Genomic DNA, 24,987 nt, shown 5'->3' on the forward strand with positions numbered 1-24,987 from the left:
GTTTGGGCTCAGTGAAGAAGGCACCCCAAAGACTATAATAAGGAATTTGGACTCTGCACTGGGGATAAAGGAGAGCCACAAATACTTTAAACAGGGATTTGACTGGAGCTGTGGAATGGACACTCTGGTGGCCATGATGGAAGCAGACCTGGAGGCAAGGGGACAAGTTAGAAAGCTGAAGTACGTTTCTCTCACTGGGACAAAGGACGTTTAGCCTCCAAATTTTTCTTTCCCAGGGCTTCCCAGTTCCACCTGATAAGCTAAGAATGAGACTGGGGAATATCATTTGTTTTCACAAGACTGGGAGCATACAGGAGCTGAAAGCTTTTTTCCTGGAATTGTTCACTGGAACCAAACTTGATATCTTTTTTACAGAGCTGAAGCTCTCCACACAAACCTTCAGACAAGCACCAGGCAAACCTGGAAAACTTAGTACAACAATAAGGAAAGGGAAGATAGGAGGCAGATCTTTAAAATCCTTTCTAAAGAGTTGCATTTGTACAGTGAAGTGGAAAGGGGAAGAGAAGACCAGGCATCGGCATCCACAACCTTCAACCCCATTCTCGGTCCAGCGCTTCCCTCCCGGCCCCTACAATCTAGCCAAGCCAAACTGCTGTGCAGACACATCCTGCAGTTCTCTATCTCTGTGTCTTTGCTCTCACTGTTTTCTCTGCCTGTAATGTTATCTCCTCATTGCAGGCTCACCCAAATGTCTGTCATCCATTACTGTCTCCATGATCAGTGAGTTCTTGCTTTGCCTTAATGAACTCCAAGAGCACTTTATCTCTCCTCTGATACTTTTCACGTAATAATTTTTAATTAAGTTATTTTGTACATATTTATCTCCTCTACTAGACTGTTGATTTCTTGAGGACGGAGATCATGCCTATTTAGCATTACTTCTTCCAAGAGGAATTGGCACAGAATGTAACAAATATTCCTAGGTGAACTGATGAAAAGTGGGGGTAGTTTTTATGGTTAATATAGACCCAATTAAAGGAAAATCACAGAAAAAATATATATAGTTATTTCTTGTCCCAAACCCACAAATAGCCACCTCATCCATCTCATTCAGTTACCCAACAGCAACCAAGCTGTAGTCAATTTAGTCAACAGTGCCACCTAGTGGACATTATGGGTAATTATTAAACCTGAACCACTACACCTTTGCAGCAGCTTTTTTGTTAATCCTTAGAACTGTGCACTGTTCTCCCATTTTTACATCTTTCCTAGACCACAGCCCAGTTAATTCCACTCCATAAATTATTCTGTATATACATATAAATTCCCTTTAGTTCTTTTTTCTTTTCCAATTCTCTGATAAACCTCAAAGTCTTTGAAAGTTTCTGAAGCATCTAAAAATCTACCAAAGCCTCCAACTGTTCTTGTAATAGTTATGTTTTATGTATTTTTAAAATTTATTTCAAATTAAATAGTTTTTTTTTAAAGTATTAATGAGCTAGCCTGGGAATTTGACTACAATTTATAGCCTTGTTTCCAAGCATTTCAGAATTCAAACAGTGAACTTTTGGAAGTTAATCCACTTGTAAATTGTTGGCTGTCTGCTTTAGAATTTAAACTGACCTTTTCAAATTGGAAAAGTAGGCAAGAACAAAGAACTTGGAAAATAATAATGGCTCACATTTTTATAGCTATTTACGGTTTACAAAGTGGGTTTGTACTGTCATTTCATTTGCCCTCCCAACAGCCTTGGAGGTCAGCATGAGGTTTCCCATAGCATAGATGAGCAAGCAAACCTCATAGGCTTAAAGTTATACACTTAGTAAGTGGTAGAGTAGGAGCTCACACACAAGTTTTCAGACTCCAATCCTATTATGGTTTTTTCACTACATTGTATTTCTTCTGTGCTCACACACAGACATACTAAACAAACTACTGATGCAATTTGGCAAAGCCAGGGTTAATTTCAACTTGCCCATCAAAGCAATGGAGAAAATATTCCCAGTCCAGGAAAATGCAGGACGCTCTTTCCCAGGCCCTTCCTTGTCTCTGTCTTTGCACAAGGTGGTCCCAATGCCAGAATGTTCTAAGTAAAAAGATGGCCTAGTCAAACCTGCAAACTGTGACCTGACCTATCTTGGGGAGGAGGAGTGCCTAGAAGAATTAAGCCTGGACTTCACTTTATGAAGGGTCTTAAATTTAGACATTTCATACTGTCTATAAATGGGTTAGCCTTACTTTCACAGAGACACACTAATAGGATGAAAGATGTTAACATTCTTCATACAACTTTAAACTTAAATCACATTCCTGACTATACTGGCCAGAGCAATATTTTTTCTATATCCTGTAATCATTTGGGGACAAGCACACTTACATTTTACTGAATTTATATGCTAAAAACAAACAAACAAACAAAAACCCTGTTCATTCTTTTCACAATTTTATCACTCTGTGTCGGCACTCTTCACATTGTAGTACACAGGGAACCTCAAAAGTCGGAAGTGTCCCAAACCACTGCCCATCTTTGAGCAATCCTCTCTTTCTCTCCTTTTCCTAGGTGGTTTTATTTTTTAAAGATCTTTATTATTATTATTTCACTCCTCATTGACACCCCTATTGACACTGCACCAGCATAGTGTTTGTTTCACTGTCTGGCACTAGAAGGTGCTCAGGAAAGAACTGTTGAATGGAGAAGATAAACCCAAAGCCAGGAAATGGGTGGCAGCGGCAGGGAAAGAGATTTTGATTCCATTGGAGAAAAACACGTTCTAACAGTCTGGGGCTGGGAAGTGCGCTAGTCAGCCACCGGCACTAGCGGAGTGAAAGCTGAGCTGAACAACGCCTTGGTCTGTGCGGGCAAGCGTGTGAACCGGGACATTGGTCCTCCAGGCCCTAGCGGAGGGGCGCAAAGGCTTGCAGAAGGCAGGGCGTGGCGCGGGCGTGTGCGGGACACCGGTGGTGGCCCGGGGGTTGGGGGGGGGGGGAGGCGGGCTCCGGGTCTATTCCGGGAGCAGCGTGCAAGGGCGGGCGGGGGCGCCGGGGGAGCATCCTGTCGGGGGAGGGGACGCGCGAAGGGCGCTCCCGCGGGGCTGGACTGCAGAGTGCCGCGCGCCCGCAACAGCCAGCGCGGGGGAAGCCACCGCGCCCTGCTCCGCGAGATCGGCCGGCGCCATGGACCGAGGCCGGGGTAAGAAGAAACGCAGCGCCAGCACTTGTTGCTTTGCGGGGTGGGGAGGGGAGAACTGGGCGATCTAGAGGCGGGCGACGAGGAGGAGGGAGAGACGGGCGGGGGTTGGGGGCGGCCAGGAGCGATCGGAAGGGACGCGGGGTCTGGGTGGGTTGAAAGCCCGGTGCTGTGTGTACAGGTGCCTCCTGTGCCGGGGCAGCCTGGGGTCTGTTAGGGACTCATGTCCCGGAGCTGAGTCGCCTCCTATGTGTAAAACCAGTTTTCATACACTCAGTCTTAACTTCATAAAAGAATCCCCCACGAGATTCCTGAGGACAGCGAGCTCCTCCTACTCCATTCCCTCCCCTTCCTCCCAAGGGTAGAATAAGATTGACCAGTCACACTCCCGAAACACCCCGACATGTGAAGGCCCTACTGTTAGCAGGCTGTGAAGCCCCAGGAGACCGAAGTGTGCAGCTACCCAGGGCATCTGGAGGAGGAACAGCAGGCATGCGTGTGGGTGGGCGCAGGGTGTGCCCAAGACCTGGCTCGGTTCCTGACAAGCTGTGTGACCTTAGCCCTGTCCCTTCTCCTCTCTGGGCTAGTGACAGGGTTGGACTAGATGGTATCTGAGGTTCTTCCTGATTGGACTCTTTTTTGATGAGAGTATTTGATGAAAGTATTTGATAAAATTTCACAAACATGGTGCAGGCTTGTTGAAACTGTAACTGACAGGAGCAAAGAGAAGGTGTTCATGGGGGATGGGGGTTGTGCTTAAGTAAAGACCTAGACACCTCAGTGGGCTCATGTCTGTAAAAAACTGGCCTGCTTGGACATGGGGGCAGTATCAAAGGCTGGGAATCAGAACACCAGGGTCCTAACTCCTCACCTCTGGAGTCCAAGGAGCTCACAGGTATGAATACACTTGGTAAACTGGCGAGTGCTGTACCAACATGAGAAGCATTATTATTATGGCTATTATTATTATTATTAATGGAAAATTCCTCCCCCTCCCTACAATCTTACACCCTTCCTCTATCTACCAGTTTGCTGTGCTGAGGCTTCCAAGGGGAAATAAAGGAGTGGCCAGGGGTGTGGAAGAAATTCGGAGGGCACTGGGGGCAGGGATGAGAGCAGGAGCAGGTGTCAGGGTAACCTCCCTACACTCCTATTATAGGTAAAGCCAGAGTTCAGAGGGCTGTAAGGGACCCCCGACTTGCAGGTCAAGATGCTGGGGACAACTTCCCCACCCACACCATCTCCAACACAAAATGCTGCATCACTCTCTCCTATTGGGAGCTGGAAAGACAAGCAGAAAATGGAGGGGACTTCCATTTGGCTCTTTGGGGACTGAGGATGTGATCTGTAAAGCAGTTCTCACCTGTTAACTGACTCCTGGACAAGTTTGCAAAGAGCATACACTCGCCAGGGAGGAGAAAGAGAAAAAGAGGCATGTCTAATGTCCCTCAGTCTCCCATCCCCACCTCCCACACTGTACAAAGCAAAGAGCACTGCCCTCCACCCCATCACATCCAACCCCATCTGGTCCCCAGTACAAAAATCCACACCTCGCCTACCCAGAACTGTGGAGAACAGACCATGTCCTCCTTGACAGATCAAGGGTGACAATAATTCACTTAGTTTAAAATGCTTAAAAACTGATGCCTCACTTAAGAAGGCTGCCTCCAGAGCACTCGGCTAGGAAGCCAGACTCCCCAGGAATCTGTTAGTACTCACAATGTTCTAGGGCTCTGACCCTCTCCCCTGCTGCAGGCATTCCTAGCCTACTTTCCTTCCCCTTCACAGCTCCTGGCACAATGTGCCGTTACTCTAAGAGTTTGTTATCTGACTCTGTGTTTAGTGTCTACCTACCCTGCCAGAATGTAAGCTTCCAGAAGGCTGGGAGAGGATCTGAGTGGTCATTCTGCTGACACCAATGCCTGGCACACAGTAGGAGCTCACAACCAGTGGTCTCATTAGTTAATTGGTAATATGAAACATATTGTATAGTGCACCCCAAGTTGATTAATTGTAATACTGATTTTTAAAAATACATACTACTAAATCCTCACATCAGAACAGTTCTTGTGACTTATAAAGGCCTTCTCAAATTTGAGTGAAGTGACCAAAGCACACAGGACCCTCAGCTGTCTAGATCCTCAGTTGTCTACCTTTAGAAGTTACTGCAAACATTGTATTAATTAAAGCAAGCACAACTATATATGAATTAGAATGCAAAATCTATGGGTTTTTAAGATAAAATCTAAGACTTCAAAAATCATTCCAGTGGAAATTTCTTATTGTGCCCATATCCCTGGGTGGGTGTGTGCACTCTCTTCTGTTGTCAGGGAAGGTTTAAGAAGTACAGGTCTCATTTCAACCCCATATCTACCATGTAGGGAGTGTGACTGTCATGCCCAGGAGACTGGGGAGGAAATGACACTTTGCTATTGACAACAGTAACAACTGAAATCATCAAGGCACTCAGCTTTTTACAGGGCTTCTCTCAGAACAAGCAATGGGGTGGGTCTATGAGCAGGTACTATCATTAATCCCCACCTCATAGGAAAGCAGGTTTGGCAGTGTGTTAGTTAGCTAGGGCTGCCAAACAAAATACCACAGACTGGATGCCTCAAACAACAAATGTATTTCCCCACAGTTCAGGAAGCTAAAAGCCCAAGATCAAGGTGCCATCTGGGTTGGTTTCTGGTGAAGCCTCTCTTCCAGGCTTGTAGATGGCCACCTTCTCACTGTGCCCTCACATGGCCTCTTCCCTGTGCACGCATGGAGAGATATCTGGTATCTCTTCCTCTTCTTATAAGGACATCAGTCCTATTGGATTAGGGCCCACCTTTATGAACTCATTTAACCTTAATTACCTCCTTAAAGGCCCTATCTCCAAATGTAGTCACATGGGGGTTGGGGCTTCAATGTATGGATTTGGTGGGGAGCACAACTCAGTTCATAATAGCAGGATTAGGTCACTGACATTAATTTGTATAGTCACTCGCCATATGAGAGACAGAGCTGGGTTTGAACAAAGTCCTGATCTTAAGCTTGCTGCTGGCTACCTCTGTGATGGCAGGTGACCTGCCAAAGCCCTACAGCAGGGCTTGGACACCAAACCTTCCTGCTCCAGGTCTGGGCACCTCCATCACATCACAACTGCACTGTTGTTCAGATCTTCAGTAGCAATTACATCATAAAAGCTCAGCATCAAAGTCAAATGACTCAGGAATGAAAACAAACCTGGGAAGTAGTATTTCTCTTCTAACAGGAAATGTGTCTTCCCATGAGTAAAGCAGGATTATATGATGAAGCAACAGACACAGAAACCACTTACATTATAATCAAAGTCTTCCAGCAGGATTTCCTAATTCATGAATATCATACTTAGAGAATCAGCTACTGGTAAAGGTAACTCTATAGACACCACCTTCTACAGGACCAGTCACTCAATTTTCTATCCTCACAAGGATAAAATATGGACACTGATGATACCTATTTCTTGGGGTTGTTATAAAAAGTAAATGTATGAAAAATACTTCAAACAATGCCTAGCATATGGGACCCATTTAATAAATGCTGGCTGTTGCAATAATTAGAATCTTTTTTATCAGACTCAACGTAATAAAATTCTACTGGCTCCAAGCTGGTCTGACTCTGAGGACACTTTTTGAGTCCCTACTCTGTTTTAAGAACTGAGCTAATCAGCTCTTTGTACAACACAAAGACAGGGACCATATCATAATCTCTGTATCCTGGAGTTCCTTCATAGTGCTTATCTCTTGGAAATCCGTCTCTGACCTGCAGTAACTGAGCCATCACATGGGCATTTCTGAGTGACTGATGAATTACTGATATATACTCCAACACATCTATTTTCTCTTATTTATTCTATTTATTTGTGCCTACTGACTATGGTTGTGCCTAGGCCAGTTTTTTTTTTTTTCAGGGCAGGGGTGGTTATTAGGTTCATTTATTTATTATTATTACCATTTTTTTTTTAATGGAGGTGCTGGGGATTGAACCCAGGACCTCATGCATGCTAAGCATGCACTCTACACTGAGCTATACCCTCCCCGCCATGGTTGGGTCTTTACAATTTTGCTTTTGTGAACTTTCCAGTCTTCTCAAGCTATTTTTGCTTTAAAGTCTTTGGTCTAAATTTTCTCTGATTTTTTAATATGCCTTCTTAATGTCTGAGGTTATGTCTGATCTGCCTAGCTCACATGAAGCAATCGATTTCCTCAAAGTTCCTTTCCTTTCCACTTCACAGCAAGTTCTTTTTCAGCTAGTTGAATTCAGCCCAAGATGGGAGTTTCTTTTGCTGCATGCAATATTCTCTGGGAGGTCATATTGCCTCCTGGGCAACTCAGGAAATAATGTGAAGCTCTGCTTTTTATTAAATGAGATTTTGATTATTCAAGAGATGATAGACGAACCCACGCTGTGTCTTGCCTCTGTTGGACCAGCTTTGAGATCTATACTAGGAAAGCCACATCTTCCCCATCCATGGCTTCTACTGGTCAACTAGCCTGTAGCCACTCCTATGATAAGCTCCCATCCATGACTCATCGCCCAACTTCTGTCCCTAAGGTTATGAATTCCTGTATCTCTTCCCTGACACCCGAGTTCATTCTCTATTCCTTCTATCAATTACTCATCTTCTGAAAGGAATGCTCACCCATGTTCCATGAAGTCATCTCTGTCAACCTGGAGATGCAGTAGAGCCAGGTGGTTCAGAGAATGGTCAAATTAAGGTTTTGACCACAACTTTCTAGCTGTATGATCTTGTATGAATTGGGCAAATTACTTGATTTCTCTGAACGTGTTTCATCTCATTTGGAGTGTCATGGGAAAAGGTAATGCATGTAAGCCAGGGCTTAGGAAACATTCAGTGGATGATCAATGTTACATTTATCAAATATAATTACTTAGATTTTAGCCACACTCTGCAGTGGGTGTACGTATAGGATTTAACCTTACTCCTTTCCATGTAGAGGCTTCGCTGATCACTGGGCACTGCTTCCATTTCCTTGTTCCACCCGGGGTTTTTCTGCCTCTCCCTCAAATATCAGTTTCAAGCCCCTCTTCTCACATGGGTGAACACCCTGCCAAGTAAGTTCCTCCCTCCCTGCCCTCTGCCAAGAGCCTATCATTATTCCATCCTGATTTTTCGTTCAGAAAAACAATCCTGTTTTTGGATACCATTAGCTTCTCATGCCCTTCTTACCCTTCTAAAAACAACTTGCAATTGAACAAAAAAATAAGGCCCTCCCTGCACACACACATGCACACTGCAGCCTCCTGTTTCTTCCCACACACTTCTTTCACTCCCAGCAGTCTCACTTCCAATCATGCCTTCTGCTGAAAGCCCACTCCTGAGAGTCACAGGCAGCTTCCATTTTGTCTAATTTTTCACCCCTTCCCAGTCCTGGGCTTTTCTGTAGCTCTGACCTTCTACTCTTTTCTAAATGGATTCTCCTATTTGCAAAGATGGAGAAAGCACTGATTTTGGAATCACGTAAGTCTGGAAAGGAAAATTGAATAACCTGCACTGCTCCATTCCTCCAAGAAGCCTTTTCTGCCCCTCCTCCTACTCCATCTCCAGTCCCACTGTTACAGGTGCTTATAGCCTCTGGGCTTCTCTTGCCCTAAGGCTAGTGACCCAACTAAGTCTTGTTCCATTAGTCTGTAAAGCAGGAAGAATGACACCCAGAATTGGGAGGCTGCAACGTGGTACTATTTGCCCAGCGCCCAGTGCCTGGCCCATCACAGGTGTCTAATAATTGTTATTTTCCATCTTTTTCTCTAGCTCATTTCTTCTTCTTTGATGGCTCTCACCCCTTCTCCCCAACACTTCAGCCCTCTCTACACTCACTCCTGCAGAGAACCAAGCCCCTGTATAAGGGCTACTCTCAATGTCCATTTTCAGCCATGAGTGGAGCTCCACTCCTGCACTATCTCCTGCCTGTGGTACATTTCCATTTGGAAGTCAATTCAACCTCCAAGTGACCCAATTTTGAACTCATCTTATTCACCACCAAATCAGATCATCCTTCCTGTTTCTCTTTTTCTGTTAACGGCACAACCCACGGGGAGCTATTGAAGGAAATGGGGCTGTTTGTGAACAAGACTAAATTTGAAGGGGGGACATGGGATCAGTTCTCAAACTAGCTGTCCTGTACAAGAGGTAATAGACTCTCAGAAGGCTGTACAAGAGGTTAAACAGAGGCCAACTGGGGCTCGATCTGGGAGAAGCGTACAAATGAAAAGAGCTATTCAGTGACAGAGCAAGAGTCGCCTAGGAACATGATGAAGCAGAGGTTGAGTGGCCACAGATCAGGGGAGCCACAGAATGGCTCCTATGGGGAGCCCAGTAATATATAGGTTAAAACAGCTGTTACTCAATATTCAAGAGCTTTCCACAGGCATGACCCTTTTGCAAACTATAGAGAACAGGGCTTGTAGGAGTGGATATTTTAACCTAAAGCATTCATCTTTTATGCAAATATGTATCATAGCTTTTAATGGGACTTATGAATTATCTATGCTTGTGGATGGAACTGGAGAAGAGGGCCTGATACAATTAAAGACAGTTAATCAAAACTATAGATCTGATGATGCTTAAACTCTTGAGTGGTTTCTCATTGTTCTTAGGATCAGACAACAATCCTGGTGGTGGCCCTCAAGGCCCTGCCCTACCTATCATCTCCTTCTTTAGGCTCTCCTCACACTGGCCTTTGTACCTTCACCTGGTTAACTCCTTCCTGTTCATCCTTAGTGATCTGCTCAAATATTACTTCCTCAAGGCAATCTTTCCCAAACTCCATTTCCACTTAGTGTTAGGGATGTTGAGCATCACAGTGTGCTTCCTTTGGAGCCTGGGCCATCTCTGGTAATCATACATGCTCTCACTCAGCAGTTGTCCACGGGTTGAGGGGGTCGGGGCAGGGGGGTGTCACTCTGAGCCAGAAGGAACCTGTATAATAGGAAGGCTATTCAAACAGGGAACTGACAACTAAAATCCTCTCTCTGGGGACCCTTTCAGCCCTGAGTTTCTCTTCTATGACTTCTCTTAACTTTGGCAAAAGACTTGTGACGTGGTCAGCTGAGACATTCTCCCCACTGGACAGATGCAAAAAGTGACGTTCAAAAAGATGACTCTGCTATTCCCCCTCCCTGAAAGAGACTGCTCATCTCCACAAAAACTACCTGCCACATCCTCCCCTGAACTTCCCTCTGACTTTGGCTTACCACCACCCTCCTTGGTCTCCACTTTAAGAAGATTGTATTGTACTAACTTAAATGCCTCCTATGTGTATAAATGAAGGAAGGCTGTGATCTGAGACTGTCTCTACATCTCATTTCTAGTGTCCAGCACACAGCAAATGTTTAATAATAAGTGCCAGCTGAGCACTCACCAGGAGTCAGGCAGTTTTCATATGGACATTGAGCCATTTAATCCTCTCAACAATCATAAAGTTGATGCAGTTTAACCTTCATGTACATTAAATATGCCACTAATTTTACTAGAGGAGAAATTCTATCCAAAAATGTTGCCAGCAGCTATGAGTTGAGTTTCTGTACAGTGTGTAGCCTTTATCTTCTAAAATCACAGCTAGGACATATATAAAAATTATTAATATGTAAATATAATTTTGTATTAAAAGTTTTGTAGTTTATGGCAGAATCTGGTTCTGTGGTAGACAAGCAAGCACAGTCCCTGTGAAGGCATGTTTGTGATCCATGTGAGCGTGTGCATGCGTGACCATTTGAAGTTTTTGATATATTTGTGATATTTATCTCCCTCGAGCCCTGCAGTCTCACCCCGACAATGGAATTCAGTGGGAATGTTTATCATGACTTTGCCATGTGTTGCATTTTAAATGTATTTGCTGTAATTTATTTTTAGGACATAATTTAAAATGTGTTGTATATGTATTTTTTTAAATATCTTCATTTTACAGGTGAAGAAACTAAGGCTTAGAAAGGTCAATTTATTTACCCAGCCCTGCCCACCTCCAAACCCAAGTTCTTTACCACTGCTCTCCACTGCTTCTCCAAGAATGCTAGAGGGGCATTCCCAGGCCAGTTGAATGAGGGACTTGCTAGATAAGCTACAAGTACTTACTAGGTAAAGACTTCAAGGTGGGAAGCAGGGGAGGGAAAGAGGACCTGAACAAGTCCAGGACAGACATCCTCCATCAATGAATGGTATGGCCAGGCAGCTGGTGTGAGATTCTGTTTCTTACCCTTCACACTCCTCCCACTGTGGCCCTTGGGGTTCTGGTGTTTAGAATTCAAGAAGCACTCATACTCTTGGAATTGGCAAAGAGCCTGCCCCAGGAGGGCCAGGCAGGGTTTGTCCTCCATCTAAAATTCCATTTGGGGAATCCCAGCCACACCCCTAGTGGGGGTGGAGGTGCAGAGCTGGCCGGGCCTGATACTTCTCCCTGCACAGCTGTCAGGCTGCATGGGGGGCAGAATGTGGCACACATTGCAATCATTCCAGCTCTGGGGAATTTATCGACAGCACGTCCCACAGGAGGCAAGCTCAGGGGCTTTTTATAGCCCTCTAAGAACCTAGGGGAAAACTGATCTCCTGAGAGGGAGAAGTGGGGCACATGTCTTTTCCAGGCACCATTCCTTCAAACGTGTAGTCCCAGATCCCCATGATCCAAATCAGGGTAAGGGTCATGGCTCAGTGAGCAGTGTGGAGTAGTGGAAGCATGCTCACTGTCCAGGGGATGGGGACCCCAACCAAACCCAGTTCCTTGAATCCCTTCCTTGGACTTCAGTCTCTACACCTGTCAGGTCAAAGTATTTATTATAGCACAGAGATCAGCACACCTCAGCTGGTAGACCAAATCCAGTCCACTAACTCTTTTTGTAAATAAAATTTTACTGGCACACAGCCATGCCCATTCACTATATATTGTCTATGGCTGCTTTCTTACTACAAGGGCAGAGCTGAGTAGTTGCAACAGTGGCCCATATGTGACCTTAAAAGCCTAAAATATGTACTATCTGGTCCTGTACACAAAAAGTCTGCCAACCCCTGGATTAGACTGTAGGGAGTTTGGGAGTGTCTGCCTGGAGCACTGGTGAGAAGGATTCTGAGGGTGTGTCCAGGCTGAGGAATGAAGCACTGTCCTTAGATGATACAAGAATATGTATTCAAGACTAACGTTGGAAAGACTCCAGAATGCCATTTACCAGTGTTTTTCAAACTACTTTTAGCCCCAGAATCCTTTTGCAAACAGAATCTTAAGTAACAGAGCACTGCTTTGGGGGAAATGGGAATGAGAATGCTAAGCACAGCCCATTCCATCTTGCTACTCTCAAGGCAGCCCCTAAGGAAGCCTCCCAGATCCCACAGCTCCAACTGAAGAGCATTTGAAAGTTACCTGTCTCATCCTATGCCCCTCACTTTACAACTGGGGAAACTGAGGCTCAAGACGGGGGTGGTATCTTGCCTAAGGTCATATGATAGACTCCAAGTTGGCTTTCCCCAGAACCACTAACATGGTCATGAGGTATCAGTAGAGCACAGACATAGTTCTGATAGGGAGAAAACCTGTCCACTGGCCTTGGGGGCCTCAGGGCTGCCACTGGTGTGTGAGTAGCCTGACATGCCCTTGCTGACCCAGCAAGCCCAGGGGTTCAGGGCTGGGACACTGCTGACACCTGCCCAGGCTTCGCAGGGGTTTAGTCAAGGCTTGGGAGCCCTTTTTCTAAAACCACCAGAATCAAAAGAAAAAAATAAAAATTGAATTGGGCAACATTTTAAAAAATATTTCACTGATACTAAGACATTTTTAAAATCAGAACATATCTTAAATTTGATACATTAATCTGTTCATTTTTCTGTTTTTTTTTCCAAAAAGCTGTTATTTAGTCAATAAAACATCTTTAAATCAGTGAAATCTTAGAATGGAGAAATTATGATAATTTATACTAAGGCTTTCTTTTGAAGATGGAATCAGATTTATTCATCTGTAGAATAAATGTTTATTCTTCCTGCCCATTCTTGTTGAAGGATTTACTGAGAGCAAATCCAGCTGATATGAAACCAAGGGGGATTTTTTTTTTTAGCTCCACTTGAACCAAAAAGAAAACTGATCTAGGAGTGTGCTGGGAAGCCGGGGGGACTGACAGCATTTCCTCACCTCCAGCCAGCAACCAGCTGTAGCTCTAAGGGGCTGCGGAGGGGTAGCTCAGGGTCCCTGCACCCCAAGTCTCCTACTGAGGCAGAGAAAGTGAGACTCTGTCACCAATGCCTGTTACATGGGGTCTTATCTGGTCAGTGTCCATCAAAGAGAATATATGAAGACCCAGAAGACTCAAGGGACACTTTCCAGCCAAGAACCTCAGGAACACTGGGGGAATGGTATTCTAGGCGGAGAAAAGAGAGCTGAAAGAAGAGAGGCACAGAAACTGTGCTCAGGGCACAAATTGGTCAGTGTGTTTACAGCCCAGAGAAGCAGGCAGAGGTAAAATGCAGCCTCGAGCAGGGCCTTATCCTCCAGAGCCCTGAGAGTGTGACTGGTAACTAATAATAGAGGCAGCATAACGTGAGAGCTGAGAGCGCTGGCGGCAGTGTCAGGTTGCCAGCATTTGAATCCCAGCTCTACTCCTTCCACTTAATCCTGTGTCTCAGTTTCTTCAACCAGAAAGGGAGATAATAATCTCCTGTCTACCTCTGGGGGTAATTGGATTCATGCAAGGAAAGCACTCAGCACACAGGAAGCATTCAATTAAAACAAAAAAAAAAGCTAATGCTTAAATTAGGGATTTATAAATGATCACCTTTCTTAACAAATCAGAATAGAATCCAAGTTCTCTGACGCTTTCCCTCTCGCCTCTCGCCTACCCATTCCTGGGAAGAGATGGAATTACAGAGGGAATGAGGATAAACCACAGGGAGTGCGGGGAGCACGGGAAGATCTTTTACCATCTGTGTCACAAAAGAAACTGGTGCCTAGGCCCTGGGGAGCTGCTGACTAGGTTTGAGCAGGAGGGGGTTATGCAAATGTTGCCATTTGGGGGAAATTAAAGCTCACATCAGAATAGAGAAAGAGCGGGGTATAGCTCAGTGGTAGAGTGCATGCTTAGCATGCATGAGGTCCCCAGTTCCACCATTAAATAAATAAATAAACCAAATTACCCCCGAAGTAAATTAATTAAGTTTAAAAAAAAAAAAAAAGAATAGAAAGGGAGAGATTGGAAGGAAGTGACCAGATAGGAGCCACAGCAAACACTGCAAGTGAACAGCAAACTGTATAAGATTAACTTACCTTCATGTTTAAATTAAGAACAGGGAAATGTAAAACTTCAAATTTTGTCCATTTGCAAACAGAGTTAAGTGTGTAGAATTGTTGATCTAATGGGAGAGCAAAGGAGACATTTGTCTGGGGTTCCTTAAGACTCAAGACATTCATTCCCAGGACCTTCAATCATGATTTTCTTGAGCCTACCCACCAGCCCTGAAGGCAGGAATTACCCTAGGCACCTCCCAAAGCCTGCCCAGGTGGCTGGTCTCCCTGTGTGCTGCATTCCTGGGTACCTGGCCCAGAATCTAATCCAGGGTTAGTACTGGAAGGCTTTTGCAGGCAAGGGGAAGGAAGGAAGACAGTGAAAATCCTAGACCTCCCATCCAGGCAGCAATCAGGGTGGCCATTCTGAGACTAACCTTTAGCCTCTGACCTAGAATGTCCAGACTAACCTCTGGGTGATGCTTGAATCCCCTGTAACTGCTAACAACAGCAACAACAGCAGTAGTAATAGCCAACCTTTGCAGTTTTCATACACGCTTAAAGCTCCTCATGCATTATCTCCCTTTCCGTCATCATGACATTCTGAGATGAGTGCTCTCATTATCTCCGCTTCACAAATGAGAAAGCTGATGTCACCTCTTGGGGTCGCTGGGCTGGGAGGGCAAATCCCAGGTTTGATTCTGCATGTTTCTTGCCCCAGTCACCCAGTGTCACAATTACCCACTGTACTAATGCACCCCACCTTCCTGCCAAGAGGCTGTTCCACCTGGGCTCAGCCCCTCTTGGAAAAGGCATCTGCCTCTCTTCTTAGTTCAGATTTCTGGAGAGTTCCTGTATACAGTGAACCCAATGTTGTGGTCTTGGAGCTGGCACCACTGGTCCAGGTCTGTCCTCCAGAGCCCCAGGGAACAAGTCTACTTCACCTTCCCTTTCCCCTACCCCCATGAGCCCTTCTGCTCTTGGAGACAGTTGTCATAGGCAGGACTTACAGCCCCCTCCCTAGTCTGTGGTTGTTCCTCTGAATTCTGGGCTGTTAGTTCATCCCTCTGCAGGGCACCTGCTGTGTGCTCAGTATGTGCTGGGCACTGGGCAGCTGTGGCAGATATTAAGTCAGGCTTCATCTCTACCCTCACTGTTCACACTTTAATGGAGAAGGACAGTGAACAAACTGTCTGCTCTGGAGGGTATAACAGGGTGACTTCACCTGTCCAGGAGAGCAGGACAGGCCTCCTGGAGGAAGTGGCCTCTAAACCAACTCTCAAAGAATAAGAGGGCACTACCTGGGGAGCAGAGGAAATTTTAATAACAATAGTCAATTTGGTATGTGTCAGGAACTGTTCTAAGCAGTCCGTATAACACCTCACTGGACCCTCATGACAACTCTGTAAGGTGTAGGTATTATTATTATCCCCATTATTCTGATGAAGAGACAGAGAGTGAAGTAACTTGCCCAGGGTCACACAGCTAATAGTATGCAGTAGTTGGAAAACAAGCCATGCAACGGAAACACCACAAGTAAAGAGTACTAGGGTGGGGCCTCAGATATTGAGAATAGGTAAGAAATAGTAAAAAATGATAATTTTTTTAAAACTCCATTGAACAGAATAAAGATAAATACATGCTATGTTCCTCAGGCCTCAGGCCAAGAGCCCATCCTATGAATGGTCACCAGTAGGGAATGGTCACGATGGGCTCACTGCTGGTTCCAGCAAGCTTTGCGGGTAGGGAACCTCTGTTAGAAGGCGGCAGCCAGAAGGAATTATGATGCAGCAAATATAAGTTTAGGCCCTAGAGTTAGCGTCTAAGTTTGAGTCTTGGTTCTGCTAGCTGTGTGCCTTTAGACAAATGACTGTGCCTCTCTGAGCCTCACTTGGTTCAGGTGTAAAACAGAGAGTAAAGAACAGTAACTACCTCACTAAGCCATTATGAAAATTAAATGAGGTAATCCATGCACAATGCTTAGGATCACTTAAGAGCTCAAAAATACTACCTGCTTTTGTATCAGGTATTCCAGGCCACTTCTTTTGGTAAGGAGATGGTAGGGACTACCACAAACGGAAACAGCTGCCATCTTGTGTGTGAGGGGTGAGCATGTGTGTGTCACAGTTTTCCACTTCCTCCTGGAACCATTTCCTTTGTCAGCTAAACAGGGAGGAATCTGCAGACAAAGGAACAATTCTGGGAGAGCCCAGTCCCATGGCCAAAAGTTATTTCCTCGGAAGTCAATGGCTTACCCCACCCACTCCTGTGTGGAAATGTCTTGATGAGAGAGAGCTGCAGCTTCCCTAGCCATCCAAGGCTGAGAAACAAGGTGCCTGGAACAAAAGCTCTGCTGGCGGATGACAGGACCTGGGCAGGACCTGCTCAAAAGGCCACTAAGATGCAGGGCTTCCCTGAGCTTGGCACCCTGGCCTGACTCCCAGGAAGTGAGTCACCCTGAAACATCCCCACAACCTGCTTCCCTACTGACCTGCTTCCTCCCTGACCTCTTGCCTCTCTGTCTTCCTGAAACAAGAGTACAGCAGAGAATTCTGCTACAGAGAAACATGTCCATCCCCAGTAAGAATCCCCACAGTTTACAAACCCTTCCCCAGCCATTCTCCATTTCCCCTCCCACAAACCTGCACATGAGGGTTCTAAATCCCTTCTTACAGACAGAAATGATGTTCAGAGAGGCTAAATGACTTGCCCCAGATTCCACACTAGGAAGTAGAAAGAGTTAGACTCCAAACCAGATCCTCTCCTACCAAATCTTCCACTCTTCTTTACCACCTCCCTTCCTTGGGATTCTGTGTTTCTGTTCCAGGGAGTCAAACTTACACGATTCTCTTCAGCATAAAGGATATTCAGTTTCCTGCATAAGCTGTAATTAACACACACAAAAGCCTTTCAAGGTGACCTTGCCCCCACTGCCTCCCTCACACAGGAGCTATATTTAACTCCTGGAAAGCAGTCAGCACAAGGCACTGGTTTTGCAGCTGGGTTTCTTTGCTGCTCCATTTTTATTCTTTTCCAGCCCACAGGAACCGTGGTCTTCCCTGTGCGCTCTGGGACAACAGGAAGTGTTTGTTTTAGTGATCAACAGTGCTAGACCAAATCGTACTGTCCCCTCCAACGTCCTGTCCACTGTTTGGCCTTCACTTGGACTCAGAGAGAAGTGCTTGTATATTCAGAGAAGGAAGTGAAGCATCCCAATGGCCCCAGATGGGTAGACTGCAACAACTTGGAATAGACTGTGGGCATGGGAAGGAGACATTTCTGTACCCAAGGAGTGAAAGAGCAGTTCTACACACCTCACCTGCATTGCTGGGGACCTTTCTGCGGAGTTAACCCAGGGCTTAACACAGATGGAAGCAGCATCCTGAAGGAGCACTGGGAGCAGTATTCTTCCCATTCTGCAATGTTCAGTTCCCACGCCTGTAAGAATAAAATTACAAACTTCACTAAGCTAAATTATGTAAATAATACACATAAATCTCTTAAAGCAGGATATGACATGTAATAGTAAAGGAAGAGTAATGTAAATAGCTAACATTTATTGAGTAATTACCGTGTGCCAGATACTGTTTTAGGCACATTCTCATGTGTTAGGGCCCATTCCCACTGGTGAGGCAGATATGCTCACAGGTCACCAGTGATGTACATAAGACACTGGGCAGTTACATAAGTGTCCCAAAGATGCACAGCTAGAAAATGGAGAACAAGACATGAACTCAAGTAGTTTAGGCTGCTTATATAAGTTGGTTATTATTTATTTCCCAATTTATATGTTAGGATTAAAATTCACCAACTACAAAATGCACATCACTAAACCAGTTGGCAGCCATAGTCATATGAGGGATACAAGTTTTGACGTGGCTAAGCTTCCCAATAGGGTTTGGGAAGCTTAGCCACATAAGAAATTGGGCTTCTGCTCTCTTTTGTTCCCTGGGGCTTTCTGTTATCTTTTTTTTCTTCTTTTCAAGCATCTTCTTACCATCTTGCAGCACTATAAGGACAGGCTTGGTTTTAAAATCACATTAACTAGCTATTAGACCTTATAACTCTTAAGTTTGCTTCAAGCATTCACTCATTCCACAAATACTTCAAGCAGTTACTCAGTTAGGCAGTAGCAAAAGCTGGCACTATTCCTGCCCTCAGGGAATTAAGGCTCAAATTGGGGAAACCACAGGGAATTGGTTCTAGGACCCTCACAGATACCAAAATTGCAGGTGCTCAAGCCTCTCACAGTCAGCATTTGTACGCCAAGGGCTCTGCAGCCACCAGTTTTGCATCCATGGATCCAGGGGGCCAGTGAAAAGTCTAACATTTCATTATGATAAGCACCACAGGGACAGTGATGCTATGACAGTATAAAATAGAGGGAACGTATGTGGTCGAGAAGACAGGGAAGGTTTCCCTGAGGAAGTCAAGAACGAGTTGAGAGCTGAAGGAGGGCATTACTGGTTGGCAGGAGACGGGAATTCTGACAGGCAGAGGGAACAGTATATAGCCTGGGTTAACTGGTTAAGGAATGGAATATGAAAGCAGCTTGGAGGGAGGTATGTCTGGAAGGGCCTGTGGGATTGAAGGCCACAGAAAAGGTTCCTCTTTCTTTCCCTCCCCCTACCTAAGCACTGAGGCCGCATCTGCTAGGTGTACTGCTTTTCTTTCCACTGCTATAATGCCACACCTCATTAATGTGACAGCTTGTTAAAACACAGTATGCTGAAAATCATGTCTAAAACCATGATCAAAAAATTTTTAAGTAATGTACTGGTTCTTTCGCCAGGTCAGGAGTCTTTATGAGATGGAAATGGGTTATTTTGCTGTTTGGAAATGAGAAAGGAAATTTAAGTAAACCAAAAGGAAAACTGCAGACCCTTCATAAACCACATTCTGACAATTCTTCATGTTTTCCATTTTTGAATCATGCTGGTTGCATTTTCTCTGACTTTGATAACAAAGAGTGATGAGTTATCTTTGTTCTAAAGAGGCTTGTCAAGTGGTGAGGTGGGGAAAAGAGAAATTGGTTTCCTCCTTCAGCTTTGCATTTAATGAAATTGCAACTTGCAAGCTGTTTCCAAGCATTTTTGTAAAGTCCAAAGACTAAAAGGTGCCCAGGAATGAGATCACAAGTCAAAGTGCCCACGGACTGACTTGGTAGGGGCCCAGACAGGGTTTATTATTCCTACGGTTTCCTGAAGATGAATTATTCACTTCTCTTTTGCCATGGAAATTAGACTTATTACCTTTGAGATCGCTCAGTAAATCTGACCTCCCCTGCACTAGAACCCACACTGGCTGTGATGAAAACCTTTTGCTTAAAGGTTTCACTCAGGTTGCACCAGGGGTACAGACCAGGGATACGGTCCTGGGAGCAAGTGGCAGTGCTTTTTGCCTGGGGCTTAAATATCTGCTCTCTACCATCTCATGTTGATTTCAGTTAGGTGAGGAGGGTGGAGGAGCAGAAAGAAAACTGATCTTAGTCTTAGATAAGTATTCACCAGGAACAATAAGCACAGAGTGGTCTAATCTTAGATATATATTTTAAGTAGGTTGCTAATTTTATTTGGCAAACTTTTTTGCATCCCAGAGAACAACTATCACCCCTCTTGGGTTTCTGTGCCTGTCTGGTCCACTTGGTGAAAGACTGAAGACTTATAAACAACGATCAGACCATTTCTTCCTGGTTTTCCCTCACTGGACTTCACTGTACCTCCCTAAGGCTCAACTAAACCAAAAAAAAAAAAAAAAAAAAAAAAAAAAGATCAATGAAATGTGTTCATTGTTCTAAATAAATTCTAGAAATTCTAGATGTAAAAGAGAGCCCTGTCCTGATGCCCGCCGAGAGCAGATATTACCTGGACCAGAAGTGAAGGTGGGAGAAGTTGGTGAAGGGGATAAGATCTTTCCTGACTCGGGGTGGCAGGGACAGGATTCTGGGTTGCATTAGTGCCTTTCCAACTCAAAGATACTGCCCCCTCACCCATCATGGAGGGGGTCCTTGGGAAGGGAGCACTCTGAGGAAAGGGGCTCCACTGCCTCCAACTGCCATAACCACCCAAGCTCAGTGTCAGACCCAGGGCCATGAACAGTCCATGCAGCAGGACTGGCAGAGTCCCTCAACATCCTCTTGCCCCAGTTACCCTCTCCCTTGTGCCCAGCACTGCACCTGAATCTGCTGGGAAGTCCAGTGAAGAGAATACTGCCAAGTACACTGAGCACTATATGCATCTCTTCATTTCATCTCCACAGTGACCGTGCTAAGCAGCTACTGCTTTACCCCTCCTTAGCAGATGAAGAACTGGATGCTCAGGGAAGTCAAGATACTCCCCACTGTGGAAAATGGCAGAGCTGGGAGCGGGGCCCAGACTGGGTACGCCCCGCCTGTGCTCTCAGCCAGTCTTCTATGACTCATCTAATAATCAAGCTTTGTGTAAATTTAACACTGGCTTCAATTAGTTGTATGACCATAGCTAAGTCAAATAACCTCTTAGACCTTCATTTCTGACATCTTTAAAATCAGAGGGTAGACAAGGTCAATCACTACTGTGTTTACTGAATAAATTCTCATTGGGCATCTACTATGAGACACAGATTGAAACAGGTCCTCACAGAGCTTATTTAAAAAAAAACTATAGCAAATCTGTTGCTAAATACTATCTGATCAATACTAGTTCTGGGGAATATTAGGAAATAGCAACAATAATAATATGGTCTCCTTGATGACTGCTGGCTCCAGGCAGAGCACCAAACAAAGTGCTTTGCAAGCATGACCTTACCTAGTTCTCCCAGCCTAGGAGGTTGGGATCCTATTATTCTCACTTGACAGATGAGAAAACCAAGGCCAGAGCTCTCTAATGTGCCCATCTTTGTACAGCTCAGAAGTGGCAGCGCAAGCATTCCAATTCGCATGGGTCTCGCCCCAAAGCTCTTAATCACTGTGCTCTTCTAAACAAGATTCCACTTTCCAGCTAGTTACAACCTGCTGTAGGGGCTCTCAGTCCCACCTTGACTCTCAGTTATTTCAGAAGGGGATATCTAATGATAATTTTTTAATGTGTGAGGGAGGTCTTCTCACATTTTTTATGTTCACAGACATGCCTCTAGTATGTCTTCTGGTGGAGTATTTTTCAGAGGTTGAACCTTGGAATCACTGGAGTACTTGCTAAAATGCAGATTCCTGGGTCCCAGTACAAGGCCTACTGAATCAGATTCTCCAGAAAGGAGGTCCAGGAATCTGCTTTTCCAGCAAACCCCCTGGGAGAGGGTATGACCATTTGTCATAAGCATTATACCATTATATGCATATGATTTCTCCCCAAATTAAATTATTTGATGGGTTAAATCCCTGTGGTTTGAATTCTCTGGAGTTAAAGACGAAGAAGCCATCAAAGACACACGTATATTCATCACACCTGAAAGTGAGATTTTGGGCAGAGTCTTGGATTGTCTTTGAAGAGCTAAGGGCTGGCTGAGAGCTTTCCTGCAACCATGGTGTGTAAGTTTCTCCCTGGGATAGCATCCTGCAGTTAAGTCAGCTATATGTTTTGAGTCACTTGTTTTTCTTTTCTGTAATCTTCACAGTTAGGGCTGTAATGTTCAACATGCCCAGTGGAGAAAGACCACCGAGCAGGATTCCAGCCCTACAATAAGGGGGTTCGCCTCTTCCCTGCCCCAGTCTGGCCTCCCTTGCTCTGAGCCCAAGTCCTCTGATGGAGGACTCAGGTACAGGGGTGCAACCTTTGAAGTCAGACGGCTTGGCCTCACCACTTACTGGCTGGGTGACCTCACTTCTCTGAGCTTCCGTCCCTCGTAGCACACAGACAGCAATACTCGTGCAGTTTGTGAGGACTAAATGAGATGATGTGCGTTAACTGCCCCGCACAATGGTAACTGCTCAGGTCAAGGAAGGGTTCTCGCCCCTTAATGCTGCAAGCTGAACTTTCCCCCAGGGTTCATGCTTTAGACCACCTGCTGCCTGCCAGTTGCTTCCAGGCTGCAGAAACAAAGCTACCAGGACTAGGCAGCTCCTCACTTCCCATGTGCTTCTCTCAGACTCACTCAGCTCCCTCCTTTGCCTGTTTGGACTTTTATGATTACAACTCAGTTGAAAGGAAAACACTTAGAAATCAAGGTCCCATGTTAGGAATCCCATCAAGGACCAGGAAAAACAAAAACAGAAAAAGTGTTATGAAGAAAGCTTGGGTACTAAAACTCATGTTTTTAAATGCAGAGAACTCACTCAGAACCTTATTTTTCTTACTGTAGAAGCAGGGGAGTTTTTAGAAGCCAGAATGTTGCCACACAGGGCACTAGCTGATAGCAGCAAGAAGAAATTCTTGGAACCTCACAGTATAAAGAAAGAGAGACAGAAAGGAAGGCGGACAGGGAGATAGGGTGGGACAGACAGATTGACTGACTTAAATACAAACAGCTTAGCAATCTGAGGTCATTTATTGAAGGACAGCAATTCTCAGAAAGGTATGTCTGGGATGGAGATGCCTTCGGGGTCCCCAGGATGCTTTCAGGTGGTCCACAAGGTCAAATCTACTTTTATACAGTACTAAGACCTTATATGCCCTCTTCACTCTCATTCCCTTATGGGCGTACAGAGGAGTTTTCCAGAGGTTATGTGACATGTGATGATGTGGTAGCTCTGAAGGTTAATGGGATGTGTGCCTGAGTATTCTTGCGTTTTAAGTTTTTCTCAGTTTTAAGCGCTAAAAAAGTCAATTAGCTAGCTATAACCCACATAAAACAAAAGTTCTTGGGGGTCCTCAATAAAAGTGTAAAAGAGTCCTGAGGCCAGAAAGTTTCAGAACCACTGGTAGGGAGGTAAACAGCCACTGCACCCTGAAGCCTTGACACTCCTGCATAGCACAGCCGCGTCATGGATGCTCAAACATGAACCATGGCTGCAGGCCACAAGAAAGCTCTCACGGTTACCCTGTGGGGCCTTCCTTGTAGCACTTACCACGGCCTCCCTGGTGAGTAATTATGAGTGTGGGGTGTGTATGTGTGTGTGAGCACGCATGTGTGTGTACGCACATGTGAATGTGAGAGAGAGAGAGGGTGACAGTGGAACAGTATCTTACTCATTTTCTAATTCACCCAAGTGGCCAGCCTGGCACATAGTTAGAGTAAATCAGGACACATTTTGGAATTGAGTTAACTGACTTTTGGTGTGTCTGCTGGTGCCAGAGAGGTTTGTGATTCCATTCGAAAAGATTTCTTTCAAAACAGCTAAAACTTGGCTAAAATGACTGTAAACAATTCCCTGCTTCAAAGAGAGAGCTGTACCCCCCTAGAGCCCTCACCCAATGTCATTGCAGGGGCTCTGGCCCTGGGAGCAGCAGGGCCTCCAGGCCCCTTCCACTTAGGCTCTGGGGTGAGGCCTGGAGTTTGACAACACAGTGGCTCCAGGAATCACGCAAACTTGAGATCAGCCCAGCACCTCCTCTTTCAAGTTGGGCGACCGTCCCACAGCTTCCCTCAGCCTCAGAGTCACCTCCTGGAAAATACATATCCCAGTAGGACCTACTCACATACGTGCTATGGGGATGAAATGAGACATGGCGTGGGAAGCCCCTACCTCAGGACCCTGAGGTGAGAGAGCCCATGAGGCGGTAGCTGTCAGTATGGGCCTTGAGCTCATTTCCAACACAGGGCCTTGAGCTCATTTCCAACACATATGAGGAGATGCACAGAGTCTGCAACATCACAGTTTTCCAACAAGTGCCACTCTCTGTACATAAGATTTCTATTCTTAGAAAGTTCTCTTGTGCTCATCTCTCCATCCCTCTTTCATCCAACACACACAGCACACCCACTCTGAGCAGGCCCCAGACTAGACACTAAGGAAGTGGAGATTCATGGTACAGTCCACAATTCCCAGAGCCTCACGCCTGCTGAGGGACACTCAGATCTCACAGCACAGGTCAGCATGGCAGGTACCATAGTGACAGTACTCAGAGCTGACTGGGGGTGAGATTTACTCTGTTCAAGGCAAGGCAGTTTTCACACGTGTCATAATTAATCCTCACAGCGACCCTCTGAGGTAGCTGCTGTTATTTCTCCCTTTTACAGAGGGGCAAACTGAGTCATGGGTTAAGTAACTTGCCAAAGGTCCCACAGCTAATGATGGAGCCTGAATGTGAACCCAAGAACTCTGGCTCCAGGATTGATTCTCTTATGCAAGATGTTATAGCCCCTCTTATACATCCAGACCCTGTAGCTGCAGGTCAGAGCCTCACCGTTTCCTCAGCAGGGCCCTGGTAGGGGGAAGCACATGGAGCTGAGAGTCAAGAGACTGGAGGAAGTCTTGGCTCTTCTGCTTCTCTGTGTAACTTCAAGCTAGTTATCTTCTCTGAGCCTTAGTTTCTTCATCTAAAAAATGGGTGTGATCATCAGACCAATCTCAAAATTTGGTAGGATCCTATCAAATACTGCAAAGTGATCTTGTGCCACGGTTTAAAGTATAGAGTGAGGGAATCAGATTCAGTTGAGGCTCTGCTGGCTGTGTGGCCCTGTGGAAGTTATTTAGCCTCTCTGAGCCTTAGCTGCATCCCCCATATAATGGAGATAATAAAA

The 24,987-nt window shown here is 45.3% G+C and overlaps 1 protein-coding gene across 2 annotated transcripts in view; it reads left to right on the plus strand.

Moving 5' to 3' along the window:
• The first annotated feature begins 2,990 nt into the window (after window positions 1-2,990).
• The window catches only part of AFAP1L1 (actin filament associated protein 1 like 1), a 57,834-nt gene continuing 35,837 nt past the window's right edge, over window positions 2,991-24,987 (plus strand). The window contains exon 1 of one of the 2 annotated variants that reach the window (XM_074360907.1): window positions 2,991-3,151. In XM_074360907.1, the coding sequence (XP_074217008.1) occupies window positions 3,136-3,151 (16 nt within the window). In that variant the 5' untranslated portion in view covers window positions 2,991-3,135. Of the gene's footprint in view, window positions 3,152-19,423; window positions 23,385-24,987 lie in introns of those variants that run through there. The other variant, XM_010956087.3, reaches the window with a different exon arrangement.

The sequence above is a fragment of the Camelus bactrianus genome, chromosome 3 (assembly GCF_048773025.1).
Source record: "Camelus bactrianus isolate YW-2024 breed Bactrian camel chromosome 3, ASM4877302v1, whole genome shotgun sequence".
NCBI classification, from domain to species: Eukaryota; Metazoa; Chordata; class Mammalia; order Artiodactyla; family Camelidae; genus Camelus; species Camelus bactrianus.